This window comes from Carassius auratus, unplaced genomic scaffold (assembly GCF_003368295.1).
Source record: "Carassius auratus strain Wakin unplaced genomic scaffold, ASM336829v1 scaf_tig00020109, whole genome shotgun sequence".
Classification (NCBI taxonomy): domain Eukaryota; kingdom Metazoa; phylum Chordata; class Actinopteri; order Cypriniformes; family Cyprinidae; genus Carassius; species Carassius auratus.
The window spans coordinates 135,319-159,145 of NW_020525006.1; the positions used below are offsets into that span (position 1 = coordinate 135,319).

The 23,827-nt window shown below is 37.9% G+C and overlaps 1 protein-coding gene across 2 annotated transcripts in view; it reads left to right on the forward strand.

The window, feature by feature from the left end:
* LOC113076349 (tyrosine-protein kinase ABL2-like) overlaps positions 1 to 21,473 on the forward strand; it is a 28,331-nt gene extending 6,858 nt beyond the window's left edge. Inside the window, exons 1-11 of one of the 2 annotated variants that reach the window (XM_026248986.1) lie at positions 9,635 to 9,823; positions 11,020 to 11,184; positions 13,687 to 13,982; positions 14,075 to 14,347; positions 14,570 to 14,654; positions 14,947 to 15,124; positions 15,213 to 15,397; positions 15,531 to 15,683; positions 16,171 to 16,260; positions 16,508 to 16,669; positions 18,640 to 21,473. In XM_026248986.1, coding sequence (XP_026104771.1) covers positions 9,721 to 9,823; positions 11,020 to 11,184; positions 13,687 to 13,982; positions 14,075 to 14,347; positions 14,570 to 14,654; positions 14,947 to 15,124; positions 15,213 to 15,397; positions 15,531 to 15,683; positions 16,171 to 16,260; positions 16,508 to 16,669; positions 18,640 to 20,348 — 3,399 coding nt within the window. In that variant the 5' untranslated portion in view covers positions 9,635 to 9,720 and the 3' untranslated portion in view covers positions 20,349 to 21,473. Of the gene's footprint in view, positions 1 to 9,634; positions 9,824 to 11,019; positions 11,185 to 13,686; positions 13,983 to 14,074; positions 14,348 to 14,569; positions 14,655 to 14,946; positions 15,125 to 15,212; positions 15,398 to 15,530; positions 15,684 to 16,170; positions 16,261 to 16,507; positions 16,670 to 18,639 lie in introns of those variants that run through there. The other variant, XM_026248985.1, reaches the window with a different exon arrangement.
* Positions 21,474 to 23,827: the final 2,354 nt, after the last annotated feature.

A 23,827-nucleotide genomic window follows, 5' to 3' on the forward strand; every position in this document is an offset into this window, starting at 1 on the left:
GTGACGTGATTGGTTTAACTACCACGGTTCATTTCCTTAAAAAATGTGTATTCTAAAAGTTTTCATCGAAGTCTTCATAGGACTGTTCTCAAGTGCCAAATGAAATACAGTCCCTGTAGGTGCTGCTTGGCGAAGCAGGCTCTTTTTTTAGACCTGCATAAAGAGGTGTTATGTTTGTGCTCAAAAGAGATTTGTCTAAAACTAATAATTTATATTTATTATGTTAAGCAGAACCATTGCCCTTGCTGGCTAGTGATGTCATAAATAATTACCCGATTTTGAGGCAAAAAGCATCTTTATCCATTGATATTCTTTCCAATTAGCCATGTATTCTGATATATATATATATATATATATATATATATATATATATATATATATATATATATATATATATATATACACACACACACAAATAATTTTAACACTAATAATTATTTTGCAAGTGACACTATCAAAATATGGGTTCTGCAAAGTTGTTATAAATGTTTTTGAAATAAACTTATGCTCACCAAGGTTGCATTCATTTAATAAATTATGGTTTTTATTTGTGAAATATTAATAATATTATTGATAGGTAAAAATTGATAGCCTGAATTTAGTAAGTCGCTTTGGATAAAAGCCTCTGCTAAATACATAAATGTATTTATTTATTATTACAAATTAAAACAACTTTTTTTTACTGATTAATATATTTGAAAATGTTATTTATTTCTGTGATGGCAAAGCTGAATTTTCAGCATCATAACTCCAGTCTTCACTGTCACATGATCCTTCTGAAATCATTGTAATATGCTGATTTGTTGCTCAAGAAACATTTCTTGTTATTATCAGTGTAGAAAACAGTTGTGCTGCTTAATGTTTTGTGGAAACTGAGACTTTTTTTTCAGGATTCTTTGATAAATAAAACTGATCATTACTGATCTTTTTTTTTTTTTTTTTTTTTTTTACAATTTAAAAGTATTAAATATCACTTTAAATTAATCTAATGTGTCCTTGGTGAATAAAACTATTAGGCTATCAAACAAAAACCTTTCTGACCCCAAATGGAATGGTATTGCATAAATCAAAAACATTTTCATTATGTAATAATTATATTTCATCAGTGCCCGTATGGAATGAGCAAGTTAGTTGTTAAGAACCAGAGAATGCGGCTGGTGTGAAAATGTCATCAGATATGGAGGATATGATCATTTTGAGTCATTCTGTGCTACCCACTCTGTTGTGGCAACCAGATCAACGGTGGATCAGATCTGTGTAAGCTGAGGTGGATGTTATTCAGTGGAAGCAGCCGCAGGTCCGGATGCTGTCTGCTCCAAAAACAAACAAAAAAATACTCAAAGCAAAGACAGCAATATTGGACAATGATGAGAGTAAGGATCATCTGATTAAGTGTTTAAATATGTAAATCTGTGCGAAATCTTTTTCATTGATGTCACACCTCCTGGTTACAACGCTGTGTTAACTAAAACCTCACACACTTAAGCCTATGCAATCTAACACTTTTTGGGGTGGTCACAGTTACTTTCTGACTGTAGTTGAAAAAAGATTAAGTGAAATTATGCAAATATCACATTGTTCTAGTATAGAAAAGAACAGAATTTGATTCTGATGGAGTAAGTGTCTTGTGACGGTGTTGTGTTGCGTAAGTGTTTGTAAGTACCTTTAAGCTGTAGAGGGTGTGTGTGATTTTTTTTTTAATTATTTTTTTTTATGCTTGTACATGCTTGTAGAGAATTTGCGTAAGATGTTACATCCGTACCATTGTAAACTTGGCCACTACGGCCAACAAACTTTTGTTTCAAAAGAGTTTAAGCGAGCTTGTGTTTTTTATTAAATGAAAAATAATTGTATTTTATTTTGATAAACTAAATATATTGTTCCTTCAATGCTTCTCACTTTCAAACACTCGGATGTAAAAAAAAAAAAAAAAGTGAGCTGTGTCAGGTTGGATGGTCAATAAACACTAACAGCACCGGGAGAAAATATTGATCAGGTTCCAAAACAATGTTCCTTCAGAAAACCTCCTTTCTTCAGGTCATTATGTTTGCGCTGACCTGACAAACTTGGTGCTCTAGTCTTCTGATCCAGCATAAAGGAAAAGAGGGTCCCCAGGAGAAGCATTAAGCTGTCCCAAAGTGCTTTGTAGGAGTGGGTGTACTGTGTTGAGAGCCTCATTAGCACCTTCAGTGAACAGGTAAATTACAGTAGCCGGTGTTCTAACTGCTGTGCAAGCTGTCAAAAGTAGACCTGAATGAATGGCTCCGGGCAATATCCCATAATCCCAAGTGCACCATTATTCAGACCAGCCTGCCAGATTGATGGGCACAGGACTGGCCAATTGAAAGTCCACTCTGCACAGGTAAAAGACATATCTAATAACGAACATATCTAATTTCTAATAACAATCTCAAAGCTATAGTACTGCTCAAAAGTTTTGGAAAGAAAATAATACTTCTCTTCAGCAAAGATGCATTAAATTTATCAAAAGTGAAAGTAACTTAATTTATAATATAACAAAATATTTAAGGTAAATGCTTTTCTTTTGAATTGTATATTCATAGAAGAATCATTAAAACATTGGATCATAGTTTGTGCAAAAATATCAAGCAGCACAACTGTTTTCAACAGTAATAAGAAATGTTTATTGAGCATCACATCAGCATATTAGAATGATTTCTGGAAGTGATGATGCTGAAAAATCAGCCTTACATGTTTGCATAAGAGACTTCTTGAAAAAACATAAAAACACACATTTGAATGGTAGTGTATTAGACATAAAGGTTCTGTGCAATTTAATCATGGCTTTTACTTGTGGGTGAATGACATTTAAAAAAAAGTTGCTGTGGTAATAGAAGATGTAAATTATGTAATATTACGGTCTATTGTACAGCCTGTTAGTAACTTTTGTAACCAAACTGCAATTCTTTACAAAAACTTGGCAGAACTATTGTAAATAGGTTTTTGTCAGTAGTTTTTTAAAAATAAAAATTCATGAAAAGAATACTTTTTTTGCGGTTTGATTTATATAATATTCGATATTTAATCCATGCTTATTTAATATAGTAATTCGTTTATTTTATAATTTATAATATAAACTGTTATTAAATTGTTTTTAGGCTGCCTCTGAAAAGCTTCTATAAAGTCTGTAAACAGACCTTTGAAATGTTCTAATCGTTTGGCACTAGAATTGCATTCTTTTCCAGATATTTCTTTAAAGGAACTAAAAGAATAATTTAGTGGCTGTTAAGAACTGAGAAGGGAATTGTTAAATTCATTACTATTCCTATCCCTGTTGTTGACACACGTGGTTGATTGCATGCGGTAGTTTCGCAAGTTCCCTCTTTGCATTGGCATTATTCATCAGATAATCTGTTGGCCTGTTTCAACTGAAGAGCCATTTACTGGAAAGGAGGAAGAGACTGAGTGAGAGGGGAGACAACTGTGCAATTGTTGTTGCTGAGTGCTGATGTTGAATCCTCATTATTGTGAATGAACAGGAACTGTCCCTCTTTTTATGTGGGCCCATTGTTTGAGGAATCATTGTTCGGTGGTTCCTCTGTGCATGTACGTAGTGTAATTATTCCGGGAGTAGTAATGGTCAGATAGTTTTGTTTTGTGCTGGATCTAAAAATAGGCCTCCTGCACCACATGGCTTCTGCTGTGATGTGCTGAGTGCTTTCAGAGAAACAGGTGAGCTTGTGCTGTCATTCCCTAGTGCAACACTTCAGCAACACTGGAGTGTAATGGAGGTTCTTGCCTCACACCTCTAAAAGCTTATGTGTGGTTTGTTCAGTTCTGAAATTCCTTCTACTATTATAGTTAAAGGAGTAAAGTTTATTAAGAAATATAAAGTTTGTCACTTTTTACTCCACTTCAAATTGTTCTAAACATGTATGCTGTTATTTATTTTTTGTATGCCAGTCATTTTTAAAGATGATAAGCTTCAAAGAGAATAAAAAGCCACCATAAAAGTATCAGATAAACAACTTGTGTGCTGTATTCCAACTTTGTAAGAGGTTTTGTGAAGAGCCAGCCAAAAAGACATTATTCGCTGATAATCGTGACACGAAGATGTCTAGCCTGCATTCTTGTCCAGAATCGAAAATGCTAAATCATTTTCTGCCAGCAGATGGCACTGTTGGAATGGCAGAAATTCAGCGGTCTCTCCAACTATAAACAAAGCAGCAGCAGCGGACTTTTTGCAGCGCTAATTTTTTTATTCAATTAAATCATTGCCTTTTAAAGTTTAATCATCAGAATAAGCCATAATGACGATTCTTGTCTTTCCCTCCCCAAATAAGACCTGTTAAAATCATAATTAAGACTTTTTTGTAGCCTACCATTTAAAGGGGGGGTGAAATGCTATTTAACAGAGTTTTTTACACTGTTAAACAGTTGGATTCCCATGCTAAACATGGACAAAGTTTCAAAAATTAAGTTGTACGTTTGAAGGAGTATTTCTGTTCCAAAAATACTCCTTCCGGTTTGTCACAAGTTTCGGAAAGTTTTTTTCGAGTATGGCTCTGTGTGACGTTAGATGGAGCGGAATTTCCTTATATGGGTCCTGAGGGCACGTCTGACGGAAGAGCGCACGCTCCCGTATAGCAGAGCACTGAGAGCACAACAGACTTCACTGATCAGAGCGAGAGCGTCGCGAAATGTCACAAAAGGAGTGTGTTTTTGGTTGCCAGGGCAAGACAACCCTGCACAGATTACCAAAGAAAAAACAGCATTAAGGGACCAGTGGATGGAGTTTATTTTTACAGAGCATCAACGGAGTTGTGCAAGTGTTTGTGTTTGTTCCCTGCATTTCTAAAATGCTTGTTTTACAAACAAAGCCCAGTTTGACGACGGATTTGCGTATCGTTTATTTCTTAAGGATGATGCAATCCCAACGAAAAAGGGTCACGATTGTGTGTTGGTACCGCAGGCGGTGAGTAAAACTGCTTCAAATATCTCTGCCTCCTTGTTAGTGCGTCCGCCTCCCATCGGAGACCCGGGTTCGAGCCCCGATCAAGCGAGTCCTTGCTGATGCTGCTCTCGTTCAGTTTCAGCCTTCACAGCTGTCACAGCTTCCAAACGCTCTCAACGCAAAAGCCTACTCGCGCTTGTGATTCTTTAGCTCCGCCCACACGTCACGCCTCCAGGCGCTCGTGTTTTTCTGGGAAAAATCGGTAAAGACTATCTTTCTCTTATGAATATAATAAAACTAAAGACTTTTTGGAGTTATGAAGGATGCAGTACTACTCTATAGGTACTCAAGATTAACAGGATATTGAGTGAAAACGAGCATTTCACCCCCCATTTAAGACTTGTTATGGCCTTAAATATGTGCAACTAAATTTAAGACCTTTTAAGATTTTTTAAGGAATTGCGGAAACCCTGAAACAGAAAATGCGTACTGCATGAATTGCATGTTAATAAAATTAGTGCCGTTAAAATGAATTTTCATTAATGCATTACAGCTATATATATATATATATATATATATATATATATATATATATATATATATATATATATATAGTTTTATTATATTTATTAATATTTAAATTATTTGGGCCCCTTATCCACTGCTTTAGAGTAAACCATTCATAGATTGAGTCCCTGAGAAAGTCTAAATATTGTGGTGCTATCAGAACGTTACTCTGTTTGAGCATCTCAACCAGCCAAGTAATAGCAGTATTAACTTAACTAATGGCTCAACTAAATGCAAGAATTTGGGACAGTACTGTTTGGCAAAAAGTGAAAGTTTGGAGAATCCTGCATTATTTATTTTTTTGGTGTCTCATAACTGTCTATCCATCATACATGAAACTTTATCCATCATATATGAACCCAGGCAATTAGCACCCTGACAGAACCTACCTGTCTACCTGCTCACTTACATATGCTCAGCTCTGATTATTGCTCTGTCTTATGTAAAGTCTCTTATGAAAAGCATAAGTCCAGTCCAGAGAAAAGTCCCACAGTATAAGGGAACGTGTTTTATCCCTGAGCAGAGCCGTCTGCTGTGAGCTGCTCTTGCACATACGAATGTTGGTCATAATTTCCTGCGTGACTGATGTACTTGTCTCTTTCTTGTGTAATGTTAGGGGACTGTTCTCTTGGGAATTCCAGAGCTTGTGACGGGCAAGTGAGGTGTCTCATTTATTGGATTTCAGGGAGGAGTAGGGCCAGTTGACCCATCGCTATACCTCTTGTTTACTTGTCCTACTCAGACAAGCTTCATAAAGCATCCGTGAATGGTGTGATTTTGGGGTGAAATGCTCTTAAAGTTGTATAATTATTCTTGAATAGGGTGGAACAAAGTATTTTATCACAGATGCACAAATATCATCAGTTATGGGCCGATATTCTTTTGTTGCTGTTGTTGAATTATTGGTATATCAGTCAATATTGCATATTTACAGTGGGTATTTTAGTCTCATCTGCCTCAGAATCTTCAAGGTGTGTTTTGGCAAAGCTTAATCATGATTGCATGTGGCCTTTCTTGAAGATTGGCTTTTTTCTGCCCTCCCATAGAAGCCACGTTTGAAGAGAATTTGTGATATTGTTGTCACATGCACACAAGGACCACTCTTTGTCATGAATTCCTGTAACTGCTTCAGAGTTGCTTTAGGCCTCTTGTTAGCCTCTCTGACCAGTTTTCTCTTGGCTCTTGCATCCATTTTTTTTTGTATCCATCTCCCGACTTGTGCCTGTCTACAACTTTATACCAGAGATCTTTTGACAGAGCCTTGCCAGTTAATTGTTTGCTCCATTACTTTACCAAAGAGTGAAATGAAATGTGCTAATCAAAATGAGCACAGCTGATCACAGTTGAAAGTCAGATGTCTTTGTGTGCCATTGAGAAGGTGAGAGAATTAGCTACACCTGATTGAGTTTACAAATAGTTTATAGGAGGAAAGGGGTAATCCTTTTTCCAACTCATCAGTTTTTTTTCTTTTTTACATTTCATTTCTGACATGTTGGCGTTATAGCTTTCAGTTGGATGGTATAAATACATACAAACAAAAACCGTGTCCATCTTCATTTCAGACTGCAAAGCAACAAAATGTGATTTCAGATCAGGATGTTCTTGTGTCCATAATCCATACTGGTTAAGAGCAGCCCCAGAGTACAGAGGTGCTGGTGCAGTTGCTGTAAGCCTGGCCTAAGCCCAGCACAACAGCTGCAATAGACTCCCATCAGGACACGGCCGTGCAGGTCAGTCCGTTCAGTACAGCCATTCACATCGCACACACAGTTCTCCCACAGCTGTTTCACAGCGAAGCTCCTGCACACAAAGACACACACGAAAAGCATGCAGGACAAACATATGCGGCCACACGACGTGCCCGACGCTGCTCAACTGTTAGATCAGTCAGAAGTGTCACATGAGAATGTTTGTGTATATACTGGAACAGAGCTTGACATTGTAAGCTGTCTGTTTGTCTACTTGAAGTTGTGGCTCAATGACTAATGGTAATTGGTAATTTAGACTTTGTTTGGCATTTCAGTGTTCCTGTCTCATGAAATCTCGTCATGGTGGTCTTGTCAGTAGCTGGTCTCTGTAGTCTAAAAATCTTTTTTTTTATTATGTTCACACAAGCCTTTCACTTTCATGTCATCTAGTCTGTTGAGGTCTTGCTGATGACTTAAAGAGATTATTTCCCTTAATGTTGAGAGGTTTTGGGTGTAACTGAATAACTGAGTGTCCCATCTTAATACATTTTACATGTTGCTCTGAAACTCAGGGTTATGTTTTATGCAGCACAGGCATTTTGTACTAGAGTTTCCACACCTCCAGGCTTTCCAGTGTCTCCCAAGAGGATGTTGGGTAGGCAGCACACACATGGTGTAGAAATGAAACCATCTGCTCGTTCGTACCCCCTTCTTAAAACCAGCGGGCCCCCCACGCGCCTTCCCTCACAAGATATCCAATAAAACCACTCTCAGAACTCCACTCTTCCCATATCTCACACAAGCACATGTGGATACTTCTTACTTAGGGCAGTTAGCATGGAGGCCCACAATCAGATCGGACTGGCGTTCTGCCTGCGGTGTTGGAAACTCTTGAGTTCTGAGCTGCACCGGACACTAAAAAGAGGAGCGTTTCAGTTTTAGCGTTTTAGCGTTTCAGGATTAGGTGCTAGAGTGGTTTCCTATTACCCCTTACACTGGAACTGGGATCATGTACTGGGAGCTGTGGGTCAGTCAGCTGACTAGAACTGGGAAGCACTGCATGCTGGTCAGGAATAAAGGTAGGGCTGTATGTATCTGTGTGCATATGTGTCTTTGTCCAGACCTCGACTGTCTCAGCTGTGGGTTCTTGCAGGTTTATTGTGTTGTGTAAGACCAGGCAGAAGACCTGTCTTTGTTTTGTCTAGGCATGTTGTGTTTTTTATTCATAATGATAGTTTCAATTTTAATTTAGGGACATTCTTGGACCATTTATCACATTTTGAACTAACATTCTATATTTTCTATGGATATAGATTTACTTCTTTTTTAAAGGAATTTCCAAAACTTCATATTTCAAAAATCAACTAGATGACTGGTTGCTCATACAACTAATTTACTAGTCACTCTTAACAGGTAGTTCTGCCCAGTTGGCAGGGTTTTGGGCTTACATGATTTAATGCATTTCTTAGTTGGCATTTACATTCTCTTATTCAACAACAGACGGTATAAACACAGATGTGATTTTGAAAGTGAGACTATTAGTTATTGGCTGATATTATTGTTACTGTTGTACTCTAATAATTCACTAAAACTGTTAAAGTAATAAACCCTGGGGGAACCACAGGGTTTGAGTAACGCTCGTCTGGGACAAGTCAATTTTTCCAAGGTAATTGAGAGAAAATATTACTTGCCTGTAGGGGTGCTCCGATCACGATCGGCCGATCGTTATGCGCATCTCGTCAGTAAAGCCAGTTATCTAATCAGTGGTTAATTCCATCAGCTACGTGATTAGAGAACCGGCTTTACTGACGAGATGCGCATTAACGATCGGACGATCGTGATCGGAGCACCCCTACTTGCCTGATTGGACAAGATGCCAGCTTAAAATGTTAATAATAAAAATAACCAAGGAAGCATTGAAACTTGGTCACCAAAATTTTTTCGTGTCATGATGGACTTTTTGTTGCTCTTGATTTTGTGATGCATGTTGAGGATAGATAATTTGGCTGTTGCTCTTGCCATGCATTCAGCATTTGAAGAAAGTATGTGAATACTATGTTATTCTTTATTGTACCTTGGGATGCGAATGTGTTAATCATCCATCAAATTTCAGCCCCTCTACCATGGTAAAACCACAGTAGTTTTGTAAATGTAAACCTAATTTAGCCTAATCTAAGAAGAAGAATTTGTTTCATAATGATAAGTAAAGGGAGTTTCTGAGAGTCTGATGCCTTTTCCCTTGGAACTCAGCTAATGTTTTGTCCTGCCTCACTTTTTCCCTAAGGAAAGGGGCAGCTGCCCAGACATGCTTAGTGTGTGTGTTTGTGGCTGGCTGACAGCTGTAGAGGAGGACCAGCAGACGCAGGCATGCTCAAGGTGTGGGGACTCTCCCACACCATTTTTTCCAACCTCAAAGCCATTCCATGCTCCTCCTCTCCTTAAGAACTTGCTTAAGAATCAAACCCTCTCAGACAGTAGCAGAACCCTCAACACATCACGTTTGTGTTTTATTACATGTGAGATCAGAGACTAATCTAGCACTGCTAGATTATGCCATTGAAGACTCTGCTGTCCAGCAGCAGTTTTGAGGAAGAGAGGGTCAGACTGACCAACCTGTTCAACCCACAGGATGTGGACCACTACTGCTTCGCAGGTAGACAGCGCTGTAACGGTGCCCTGAGTGTCAGTGAGTTTTTCTGGAGGATTTCAAGTCGAGGGATGTGAATTTGTTTGCTTTGTGTGTGTAGTCAGTTTGGAAGCTGTTACTTGGTCAGATGGTTTGGTCTTGGGGTGTTTCCAGAGGCCATCTGATTTTCAAAAATCAGGAATTTTTCAAATAGTAGCAACTAGTAGATCAGTAGTTAATGTTACATAGCTAACTAACTAAATATATGAATTTAGTTGCAATGTTTAGTGAAATATGTACATTTTCTACTTAAAGTATTATTATACTATTATACTTATGGTCACACTTTATTTTAAGGTCCAATTCTCACTATTAACTTACCATTAACTATGACTTTTGCCTCAACTCCTGCATTTGCTGCTTATATATAGTTTATAAGGTAGTTGTTAAGTTTAGGCTATTGGGTAGGATTATTGGTGTCATGCATTATATGTACTTCATAAGCACTAATAAATAGCCAATATGTTAATAATATGCATGCTAATAAGCTATTAGTTATTACTGAGAATTGGATGCTTTACTAAAGTGTTACCATATTTATTAGTATTAATCAAATATTAATACATTTCAGTCTTCTTCATTTATTATATTTATTTATTATAGTATAATATTTTTTATAATAATAGTTGTTAGTAATATTATTGTTTAAAAAATAAAAATACATTTTCTCCAGAAATTCTTTATTAAATGGATTATAAAATATTTCAATAATTATTGACTGCATAATTGCCAAAATTGATATTAAATTGTTAATTTAAAAATTGAATTGAGTTGATCGTTAGCATCTAGAACAGCTTTGTTTTTGTTTTTTTTATTATGATTTATTGGTGTTTTGTGTAGCCTTCGTAATATTGTTTGCGCAAATGATTTGTAAAAAGAGATATGATGTGAGGAGCAAAGTGATTTCATTTTGAATCCCCCTCGTTTTCACTTTGCGTCAGATGATTGCAGTTTCTTTTCTTCTCCCTTTTCTTCTCTCCATAACCTTGACGTTATCATGTTCGTCAGCTCCTGATTCTGAAACCCCTCCGCTCTTACACTGACTCAGATTTGCCCTTCCCAGAGGCCTTTTCTCATTCGGGATGTCATATGCTTCATCAACAACCGCTTATGTTTTCTGTTACTCATATATCATGTTATTTATCTCTCTTTCTTCCTGACAGAAGCCCTGCACAGGCCTTTTGGATTGGACTCGACGTCACTGACGGAGGCGGTGCGCTGGAGCTCGAAGGAGAATCTGCTGGGTGCTGCGGAGAGCGACCCCAACCTTTTTGTTGCGCTTTACGACTTTGTTGCCAGTGGCGACAACACGCTGAGCATCACGAAAGGTATGATCGTCGAAACGAGATGAGTGGTTGCGCATCATGCGGTGCTTAGTTTCATTAAACACTTTAACAGTTTGAAATCCACCTCTGTACACCGATGACAAACCTCATTGCACTGATAACGTAAACTCAAATGTAACCCAAAACCAATTTGAATACCTGGAATAAACAAAGCCAGAGAATGTTTTCACAAGTATTATTGATAACTTCCTTTCTTTATAAGAAGGACACTTTTCCTCTTCCTTCCATCATTCTCTTTCCTCTTTTCTTTACTTCAGAACTTGTTGTTTCTCTTCCCAGAAGCAGTTTGTAGGATCAAAAAACAGAGCTAGAAATTGAAATGATTGTTAAACTTTGAGTTTTATTCAACTGAGGACATAAACACATGGGCATCAACCTAAACCATATGCGCCAACGCCCACAGCTCATTCCAGCACATTGTAATAGACTTTGGGACACGAGTCAGGCTCTGTGCTCAGATGCTCCATGCTGAACAGCTACCGCTAATGCTAATGCCCATTTTGAAGCATAATCCCATCAGCTGGGTGAAAAGCAGGTGGGTAAACACAGACTTGCCCAAGAGAAGAGAGTTCAGAGAGAAGGAGTTAGCAATCTGCCCTTTCTCTCTGAAGTAACCGCTAATGGCAGGTCATCTAATGTCGTCTGGTTGGCACCAATGCGCCAGTCTCTTCTTGTCTTGTTATGAGGGCCAGTGTCCATTTAGGATTAGCAAAAATGCCCAGTGCCTGAAAGCTATTGTGCCTGAATTCTGTTTTCCTGACAGCAGCAGAGCACCCTCTACTGGAAAATAAAATAAAATGTACCATTCAAACATTTGGGGGCAGAGAGAAATTTTAAGCTTTTTTTCTTTTTTCTTTTTTTTACAGTGAAAGACATTTATAATGTTACAAAAGTTTCATCAAAGAATATAAAAAAACATATAAATTACAAAAAAAATACAAAAACATAAAAAAAATCAGCATATCATCACAGAAAGAAAAGTTATTTTAAATGATAAAAAAAATCACATTATTATTATTATTATTATTATTATTTTATCAAATAAATACAACCTTGGTAAGCATAAGAGACTTAATTCAAAATATTAAAACAAATCGTACCAACCCCAACTTTTTAATGGTATTGTATAAATAAAAATACATTTACATACATTTTATATGAAAAAAAACAAAATGAATCAAAATTCAGCAACCGAATTAAGCAAAAAAGGGCCCTATTTTGGTTCCGTCATTGTTTTTGACTACACATATTCAGATTGAGCACTCTGGTGAGGCTTTGGAGTGTTCTTTTTCCAACAGCTTAATGGAACAGAACACAGGGCTCTTGATGTTTTCGCAAGTGCTTTTTGGAGGCATATCTTGTAAAAAAAAAATATATATATATATTCTATTTTTAACTTCCATTGAATCTTTAAAATGTGCCATTCGTGGAGTGTGATGCAGCAGCCAAAATGTCCATCTGACACATGTTTTTGACACTGACAACGATGGGACGGCCTACAGAGAGGAGGTGAGCACCCTGACTAAATGGTGTTAGGAGAACCACCTCTCACTCAACATCGACAAGACCAAGTAGCTAGTGCTGGATTTCAGGAGAACTTTTTCGCTCAGGCTGTCAGACTGATGAACAGTCAGAACTAATACACCCTACAGCATACTCCCACAATATGGTATGCCACACACTGCACTTTAACTTCAACAGTTCAACACTGAACTATACATACACACTTGCATTTAATACAATAACCTACCTTCACGTACACTCTGTTGCACCTTAGCATATTTTTATGCATATATATTTTTACATAATGTAGAATGTGTAGATTCTGTGTATAGTGTATAATGTGTAGTGCTAACTGTATGTATGTACATATTGCGTATAATGTGTAGTGTTAACTGTATGTCTAATAATACTCTGTGTGTACTGACTATATGTATGTGCATATTGCACATTTTCACCTGTTGAAGTCTGTTTGGTTATATGTTAATTGTTTCTGCAATTTCTGGTGCAACCTCCCAAGAATTCCACTCACCAAGGCACACATGTGCTGTGCTGATGTGACAATAAAAGTGACTTGACTTTTCTTCCTCCACTCTCGGGTGCCTCCAGGATTTGTGCAGATCTCAGAACTCTTATATAAGACTAGCTTCTTCTCAGTCTGAGTTTATGGGATGAAAACATTACCTAATGGACAAGTTCAAACTGATCTTTTTTTAAGAACTGATACTGTAGGTTCTATAAAGTTACTGACATAAGGATGCACTTCTTTCCTTCTAAAAGACCTGATGTGTTTTTATGGCTGAAAGATGGACTTGTTGTGGCTTGCATTTCTAATCTCTCATTCCATTCCATTCAAGGGAGATGCATTGGTATGAATAACAAAGGTTTACATAGCCGAATCATTAGTAAATGATTTCACAAAAATGTGAGAAAAAAACAACCTGGATTGCTGTGTACAAAGTACTGTTCTTTTTTGCATTTCAGGAGAGAAGCTGCGAGTTTTGGGGTACAACCAGAATGGCGAGTGGAGTGAAGTCCGTTCAAAGAACGGCCAGGGTTGGGTACCCAGTAACTACATCACCCCCGTCAACAGTCTGGAAAAGCACAGCTGGTATCACGGGCCCGTGTCCCGCAGCGCCGCTGAGTACCTCCTCAGCAGCCTGATCAACGGCAGCTTCCTAGTGAGAGAGAGCGAGAGCAGCCCTGGCCAGCTCTCCATCTCGCTTCGCTATGAGGGACGGGTCTATCATTACCGGATCAACACCGCCTCTGATGGAAAGGTTGGGCTGAAGACAAAGGCTGCTTTCACTTTACCTTGAAAGTAAAGCTTCCTTTCCTATGATTTTAAAGCTGGTCTCTTCTTCTGTCTCAGGTCTATGTAACAGCTGAAAGTCGTTTCAGCACATTAGCTGAGCTGGTTCATCATCATTCCACAGTGGCCGATGGTCTGGTAACCACATTACACTATCCCGCTCCAAAATGCAACAAGCCAACCGTCTACGGTGTCTCCCCCATCCACGACAAGTGGGAGATGGAGCGCACCGACATCACCATGAAGCACAAGTTAGGTGGAGGCCAGTACGGAGAGGTCTACGTCGGAGTTTGGAAAAAGTACAGCCTCACTGTAGCTGTAAAAACACTAAAGGTTTGTGTTTTTCTGCGTATGCTCCTAATGTTGTGTAATGGAAAAAAAAAACGATTTCATTGGTTTTTAATTGCATTTGAACTGTTTATGTGGTGTTGTGTGCCACCAAGTGGCTGGTCATTATATTGCACTTAAGGATTTTTGTTTTTGTAGTTGCTTTGCTAGTTCTGTTATGTATTTATATTTCATATTCAATGTGTATTGTATTACTTTACTTCAAAGGAGGACACCATGGAGGTTGACGAGTTTCTGAAGGAAGCTGCAGTCATGAAGGAGGTGAAACATCCCAATTTGGTACAGTTACTGGGTAAGTGTACTAGGATTTTTAACTCGTTGATGGTAGTTGACAACTAGTCAAAACTCCAATTTGAAGCTGTGTGTGCTTTAGCTGGTTTGGGTTCAATTGACAAAAAAAAAAAAAAAATCTCAATAAACTTGTCTACTACATTAATCAACCATTTGAGTTTGCACAGGCATTAGAGAGTATGCACTACTCTCATAACTCTTCCTTTCACATAATAAGCAACAATTATTTGTTTTTACCAAATTATGTTCTTCGATTTGTCCCAAATTGGTCATTTTTTAATGCCCCTTCCTAGGTGTGTGTACATTGGAGCCTCCATTCTACATAGTGACTGAGTACATGCCCCATGGGAACCTGCTGGACTACCTGCGTGAGTGTGACAGGGAGCAGGTGAATGCGGTGGTGCTGCTCTACATGGCCACTCAAATCTCCTCTGCCATGGAGTATCTGGAGAAGAAGAACTTCATCCACAGGTGAGCATAGCTCTGCTCTTCAGACATCAGTAGGCTTCAGGAGTTCTCATCGGGAGATCTCACTACATCTTCTTAATTTCTTTCTCAGGGACTTGGCAGCTCGTAATTGTCTGGTTGGAGAGAATCACGTGGTCAAGGTGGCTGATTTCGGGCTGAGCCGGCTGATGACAGGCGACACCTACACCGCTCATGCGGGGGCCAAATTCCCCATCAAATGGACCGCACCAGAGAGTCTGGCCTATAACACCTTCTCCATCAAATCAGATGTGTGGGGTCAGTTACTAAATTAATTTTGTCACAAGGATTGTGTTAGGAGTTCTGATACTCTATAAACAGTTATGTGTCACAGACTGAAATTATTGAATTGCTTATATAAATAAGTGACTTAATTCTCCCAATTTTCCAGCATTTGGAGTTCTGCTTTGGGAGATTGCGACGTATGGCATGTCTCCATACCCAGGAATAGACCTGTCTCAGGTGTACGATCTGCTGGAGAAGGGCTACCGCATGGAGCAGCCCGAGGGCTGTCCTCCTAAAGTCTACGAGCTCATGAGAGCCTGTGAGTATCAACAGAGACTTTGATAACATTTTATATTTTTCACTTAACTTTTCATAGTTAACTAAAACAGGTCAAATGTAATTCATTAGTGTGCATATATACAGTATTTTCTTTAAGCATTGTGTAATGTTGTGTAATGGTCTTTATTTAAAATTTAAAATAACTGTATTCTATTTTAATATATTTAAAATATAATTTATTCCTGTGATGGCAAAGCTGAATTTTCAGTAGCTTTCAGTGTCACAGAAATCAGACACATTTTTAATGGAATATAACTTTTAAAATATCAATTTATTTGAAATAAATTTGCTTGTAACATAACCTTATATACATTTTAATGTCACTTTTGATCAATTCAATGTATCATTGCTTAGTAGAAGTATGAACTTTCTTTTATTATTATTTATTTATTTATTTTTACACAAATTTTGAACCATATTGTAGCTTTTGGTCATTAGGTAAAGCCATATTTCGTTTGTGTTGGTAGGCTGGCAGTGGAGTCCACTGGATAGACCCTCATTTGCTGAGATTCATCAGGCATTCGAGACCATGTTCCATGACTCAAGCATCTCAGAAGGTATTGCTCCATCATCTGTTTTGAATGACAGGAAGCCGTAAACTGAGTGGACTTTTCATGCAGATCTTGTATGATTAAACTGCTTAAAAGGAAATAAAGAATAAATAACATAGGTGAATTTTGTATTGAATGTAAAAAATAGAAAATTTACTGAAATAAAGATGAAGTTAATATTTAATGAAAGTTTGACCCATAGTACTTACATTTAATATTAACCTGCACCGTCTTTCTGCTAACTCCTCTCCAGAGGTAGCCGAAGAGCTGTGTAAAACCGCATCTGGTGGGCAAGGTGGACTTGCGCACACCTTAGGCCATGATATGCCGCTTTTGCCCTCAAAGTCTCGTGGGCAGAAGAAGCACTCTGAGAACAAAGAGAATATGGAGGAGGCAGGACCCCACGGCCCTGCAGGTATACAGGCCCAACTCCGGCTCAACCGGCTCAGACAGAAGCTCAAGAGAATGGGAGTCGTGTTCATTTTCGATTAACTGTGCTACATAATAAAAAAATAAAAAATAAAAAAGTGAAAGTCGTGACATTTGCCAAGTATGGTCACCCATACTCAGAATTGGTGCTCTGCATTTAACCCATCCAAGTGCACACACACAGCAGTGAGTAGGGAACACACACACACACAAACACACACACCGTGAACACACACCCGGAGCAGTGGGCAGCTATTTTTTCCAGCACCCGGGGGAAACCTACAAATATTTATACACAAATATAATATGAATCCAAACATTCTGTGTAATATCCTATATACAGTCCAGACCAAAAGTTTGGAAACACCTTCTCATTCAAAGAGTTTTCTTTATTTTGATGACTATGAAAATTGTAGAGTCACACTGAAGGCATCAAGGGCTATTTGACCAAGAAGGAGAGTGATGGGGTGCTGCGCCAGATGACCTGGCCTCCACAGTCACCGGACCTGAACCCAATCGAGATGGTTTAGGGGTGAGCTGGACCGCTGACAGAAGGCAAAAGGGGCAACAAGTGCTAAGTATCTCTGGGAACTCCTTCAAGACTGTTGGAAGACCATTTCAGGTGACTACCTCTTGAAGCTCATCAAGAGAAGCCAAGAGTGTGCAAAGCAGTAATCAAAGCAAAAGGTGGCTACTTTGAAGAACCTACAGTGTGAAATATTTTCATTTGTTTCACACTTTTTTGTTATGTATATAATTCCATATATAATTCCACATGTGTTAATTCATAGTTTTGATGCCTTCAGCGTGAATCTACAATTTTCATAGTCATGAAAATAAAGAAAACTCTTTGAGGTGTGTCCAAACTTTTGGTCTGTACTCTATATCTCTCTTTTATTCTCATTCATTTTAAATGTTCAAAATGTATCATGATTAGAAATCGTACATGTTCATAAACGTTTATATCAGATATTCCCTCTCATGTTTTAAATATCTCTGTAAATACATCTGATTTCATTCTATTTCTCCCATTTGCTGAATGTCACTAAACCCCAAGTATACACATTAACACAACTGCATGTGTATTTATATTTTGATTGAAATTTGTTTAACCATATTAAAGTATTTATCATGTATTGTGCAATATTGTTTTTCTACTTTATATGCTATTTATTGAAATTATATAAAATTGATATAAAATAAACTTTAAGGGTGGGGATGTTTATATTTATTTATTTTTTGGTTGAGATGCATCTTTTTATCATGTTATTAAACCTTTTAAACATGCAGAAAGTTTATTATTAACATTTATACTTGTGTTTTTTGTATTTCTGCATCTGTATTTATTGTCCTGCCTTTGATTGTCCTGACAATCTTACTTTTCCCCACATATCAAGAGATACTGTCTATATAATACACATATCTAGACATTCTGTTTGCCACAGGACCTGTAAAAAAAAAAAAAATACAAAAGAAAAAATATTGGTCCACTCCTACAAAAATTCACCCCATGAATTAAAGAAATATCCCTGACTCAGTGTCATGTACTTTAATGTCCCTATAATATAGCAGTAATTTAAAGGGACCCTACATGGTTTCTTGCATAGAAGCATATTTTAGGCTAGTTCTTATAAATTACAGTCAGGGATCTAATACAACAGCCTTCATTTACACCAGGCTTCATCATGCTTTACTTTTATGTTTATTTTTGAGACATTTGCTTGAGACACAACTATTGGTAACAATATAATAAATTAAATATTCATTTTATAGCCAGGCAATCAAAGTCTGACACAATATGTTATTTGTGCACTGAATGATGTAAGCAAGTGATCGTAGTGATCTGTTGACATATGCCACCACTGAAGTGTTTAGTTTACATCTCTACTGCTACCTCTTTTTTTTTTTTTTTTTGCTGTTCTTTGACCTTTGGTTTTGTTGTCTTATTGTGTTCAGGTCTTGCAGCATCCCTTTTTGTGGGTGATGGCCGCTCCAGCAGCTCTCCGGCCCTACCACGTAAACAGAGGGATAAGTCTCCCTCTAGCTTGCTTGAGGACTCCCAGGACACGACCTTTACCCGTGACCGCAAGGCTGGCTTCTTCAGTTCTTTCATGAAGAAGAAGTCTATGTCTTCCTCTTCTTCTTCATCCTCACCTCAGCAACAGAATCTCCCTATGCCTCCCAAGAGGAGCAGCTCTTTTCGGGAGATGGAGACCCAGCCCCATAAAAAGTATGAGCCAGCGGCTGGGTTTGCATGCCCTCCTCCTCCTTCGCCCCAAACTGATGGGTTGAGTTTCTCTCCATCTCACGGAGAGGGGAACCAAGTGCAGTCCCACTGTTGTGGGGCCACGTTTGGACAGAAACCCTCAAGTTCAAACTCTGGAGCAACTTCTGGTCAAGTTGGAAGCAGCAGTAGTTGGGGAAGCCTTGCAGGCTTTTTCACCCCTCGCCTTATCAAAAAGACCCTGGGATTGAGGACTGGTAAACCTTCTGGAATAGACGAAGGAATTGGAACCAAGCCATTCCCTCGTTCCAATTCAACTTCCTCTATGTCTGCTGGGTTGCCGGACCTGGAGCGCATGGCGTTGACATTACCAAGAAACCGAAGCAAACCCCCATTAGAGCGTACATCTTCCACCACCTCACAGCCAGAGAATGGGGCAGTACGACCTTCGGATGCAATCCAGAGGAAGCTTGACGAAGGTACGGCTCAGATACGAGATCGTCCCAAAGCCAAACTCTTGCCACGAGGGGTCGCTGGTGGAGTAAGGGCACCAGGTGTAGGGGGAGAGGCAGATTCAGACTCCAACACACGGGGAAAAGATGGGCAAGATGACAGACAAGGCTGGTCATCTCCATCGAAAATTTCCACTCTTGGTTCGGTCAACCTGCACAACCACAAAGTTCCAGTCCTGATCTCCCCGACCCTAAAGCACAGCTCGGCCGATGTTCACCTAGTCGGTGTGGACTCTCAGGGCAACCGCTTTAAACTGCTGCCTGACAGTGGTGATCGTGACCGACCGCGACTGGTGAAGCCCAAATGTGCACCTCCTCCACCACCCATGCTCCGCTCCCTCCAACACGCCTACAGTGCCGATGCAGCTGACGATGTGGTCAGTGGAAACATAGAGGTCAATGGAGATGGTTTCAAAAGGTCAGGGAGAGAAGCCAGAGGAGCACGTCCATCAATACCACCACCACAAGTGCCTCCAGCCCCCATAGTCCCCTCTAGTAACACCACCACCCAAACGAAAATGGCCAACGGTGCTTCCAGTGGCGGACCTGGCGCTACTTCCACCAAACCCACCCTTAGACGAACTCGGCAGCAGACAGAGCGGATCCCCCTGGAAAAGATCAGCAAGGAGGCTCTTTTGGAATGTGCTGAATGCTTGAGTAGTGCTCTTCAAGGCAACACCGAGCTTTCCTCCAGCAGCCAGGTGCTGGATGTGGGACACCAACTTTTGGACTACTGCTCGGGGTATGTCGATTGCATCCCCCAGACACGTAATAAATTTGCCTTTCGTGAGGCAGTGGGGAAACTAGAGTTGAATCTAAAGGAGCTGCGGGCTTCCTCTTCAGGTGGGGGATTGGGACCTGGGACCAGCCCAGCTCTTGACAACTTGAACACATGCATTAAAGAAATCAGTGATGTTGTACAAAGGTAGCCACTGCGTCCACCTCCAAAACTCCTCCTCCTGTACCCCTTGAGACTTTTTTTTGCCCCAGAATCAATCTAGTTTTATTTAAATGTTGGGGGACAGAGAATATTCTCTAAGAAGTACCTCAGAAAAATACTACAAACACTCTCTAACTTTTTATTGTTTACAGGTGACTTTCTCCTTGAAATTGCCAGTTGGGAACATAGTTCTTTGTATATAAGCTTTTTGTCATTATCAAAACACACACAGTTTTGTTTTTGACAAATGAATACTTACAGTTGTATCTTGGTATGACAGAAATCAGTTTTCACAGATAGACAGGGGTTGCATAGGTAAAGGTGAGCTGACTACATGTGAACTGGTCCATTTATAATGCATTTTGTTTTTAGTTACAGATTTCCATTTGCTTTTTCGAAATTTAATTTGCGTTTGATCCATAGTAACTGGATATTGCATCCGAATGTCAATGCAAACATTTAAGACGTGAATTGGTTTCGCTGGAGCATAAACAACATTGCTTGTTCAGAAGCTGTAGTAGTAATGAATATAGTGCAAACACAGCTCTATGCAAATTTGTTCAGTCTCATTTTACACACTAAAAGTCCTTCTGTCTACATCCCATACTGTCACATTTTATTTGACCGCATTTGTTAAACACTATGACATTTGATGACCATTCATAATTTGGTAGATCTGTTTGTAATTACTCTTCATTTTGACATGGTCCATGCATTATTGTTGCTAGTAGTGGTTTGTTGTGGCATAGTTGACCAGGTGTTGGGACCGTCACCACATGGATCATATTTGGCCTTTTATATCCGTGGCCTTTAGATAATGTCCCCATTAGCCAGATGGTGCAAATCTACAGTCTGACTCGTAGAGTTCTCAACACTCAAGAATTCTAAACATGTTTCTAGATTTTATTGATTTGCTATGGGGGAATTATTCGTGTGGAAAGTCTGAATTTATTTTATGACCGTCATGGTGCCAACAACACAGAAGCAGCAACACTACAGACACAAACATTGCCAAGACTTTTAATACAAACTACATTTTCTTTAGCACATTGGCTTGTAACTTGATTTTGATTTCACTTTAGAATGTCGCCATTTGTAAACTTGAATTTTAAATTATTTTTTATTAAAAGCACAGCCGTTTTTATGATATTGTAGATATTGCGTATTATTTTATACCCACAAACATGCGTGGAAGGTCATGCTCACTTGTGTCCTTGTGGTGAGACTTTGGCGTGAGGGGCTCCATCTGTGCATCTGCATTATGAATGTATTCATTTGTTTGCGTGTTTATGTTTTTCTATTGTCTCTCTTCACACAGTTCAAACTTTATTAAACAGAAGCATTATTATAAGAAACATTTTCTTCAGGACACAAACACTTACAAATGTTTTCTGAGTCTGTATTCATAAAATGATAGATTTCTATTAGAATTTGCATAAATGAGATTTTCGTGGGTACTTTGCAATGTCATAATTGAAATGTAATGTTGATGATTTATACCGATTACACTGGAGCACATTTTTAAAGCATAAATGTTAATTGCCTTGCCTTAATTCACTGTCTAGGGTATGTAATATGGAAATTGTTTTGCCCATAAATCTCCATGACATTTCAGTTCGACTGCAACAGAAAAAAACATACATGTTGTTAGTTCAAAACCTTTTTTTTTTTTTTTTTTTTACTTTAAATCATGGATTAATTTGCCTACACTAAATTGTTTTGCCTTTTTTTTCTGCCATGGGCAATGCTTTTCTGATATTACATGGTGCCTTTTGTGAGAGATTTAATGTTTTGTGCACTGCAAGGTAATGTTAAAGATCTGTCTATGTAAATATGTTTTGTGCTAAAATATTCATTACCAATTTTAAGGTGGCAAATGGGATTTATCATTCAAGCTGCCCTGTTCAGACATCTGGGTATGTGAGGTGTCCAACTTGAATAGGAAAAGTGCAATGATCTGTCCTTTACTAAGAAAAAGACAGTGCTTGAAGTCTGGTCTCCTTTTACTGAAAGAGCCCGTGAACTTGTTTTGCTTTGCCAGGAATACCTCTATTGTCATCACATTAACAGAGAAAAAATATTTTTCATGTGTGATTTAGCGGTTCTTTATTTCATAACAAATGCAGGTCATAGATTCCATTGATTATTATGTGTGAAAATGTTTCATTACCAAACAGCTGAGGGGGAAAAGAGTTAGTGACTGTTTTGTATGTCAGATTTACATGATTGTCAGGGAGCAGTTTGCCTTTATTCAAAATTTTAGTAAACAGCCGTTGGTGGTTTTTTTTCTATTTTATTACCCCTTATCACTGCATTTTTTTTTTCTTTTGCTATAATCAGTCAGTTTTATTTTAGATAACCTCTTCTGAAAGTTTGCGCATTGTATGATATTTTATTGTATCATGTATAGAGGAACAATTCAGAGAGAACCATCTTGTGCTTATAGTTTGTTTTATGAACAATAAGGCCTCTGAGGTGCAAAGTCATATTTTCTGTCTCACAATCATTAGAATTCAGTCCTAATGAATCAGGTTTTTTTTTTCTTCACATTTTTATTTATTTTTGATTTATTTATCGATCTACTTATTTTATGGTGAATCCTGGAACTCACCTTTTTTGGAGACTGTCTTTCTATAAGGTCAGATTTTAAGTGCAGAAGAAATTTCTATACCAAAGGCCACCTCTCTAGTCCTTCAAGTGCAATGAAAATAAAACACTCTTAATTTTAAATATGTGAATTTAACAGGGATTAAAAAGGCAGAGGTTGACAGATTAACACAGTATTTTTTTTCTGTTTTGTAAAAAGTATATTTTGTGTGATTCTAATTTAAAGCTCACTTTTAATATTATATTACTGTGAAGTCCAGTGTTACACTTGATGTAAATAATGAATAAAGAAACTGTTGAAACATCTTAGTTTGGGAGCTTATTTTCTATTTTGATTATTATTATTTGATTTTGTAATTATTTTTATGAATTGAGCAGTGTGTGTGTGTGGTGTGGCACACTATGCCAAAACTATATTTCTCATTTTAATTTAGTTTAACTTGAATTAAAATAAAACAATAATCAAATCTATACAGACACAAATATCTTTAAAAACAAATTAATCAAAATGATAAAAACAGAAAAAAATGACTACAACTTTAATATTAACAAATATAGATATAAAAAACTTGCTTGAAATGTATTTTTTTTACTAAAATAACTTTTTTTTAATCTAGTATAATATACCTGCTCAACGTATATCCACATATTAAGAGATTTCAAATGAGCCACACTACCAACACTGATTATAGTAAAGTTGTCGCTTTAACAGGACATTTATACCATATTAAATGTTTGATATATAATGATAGATATTTACAATTAAATTAATATAACATTATGATCAAGATTCTTACCATATAGATTTCTTATTACATTATTTCTCACTACATGTTAACTATTTCTTATTAAACTCCATAG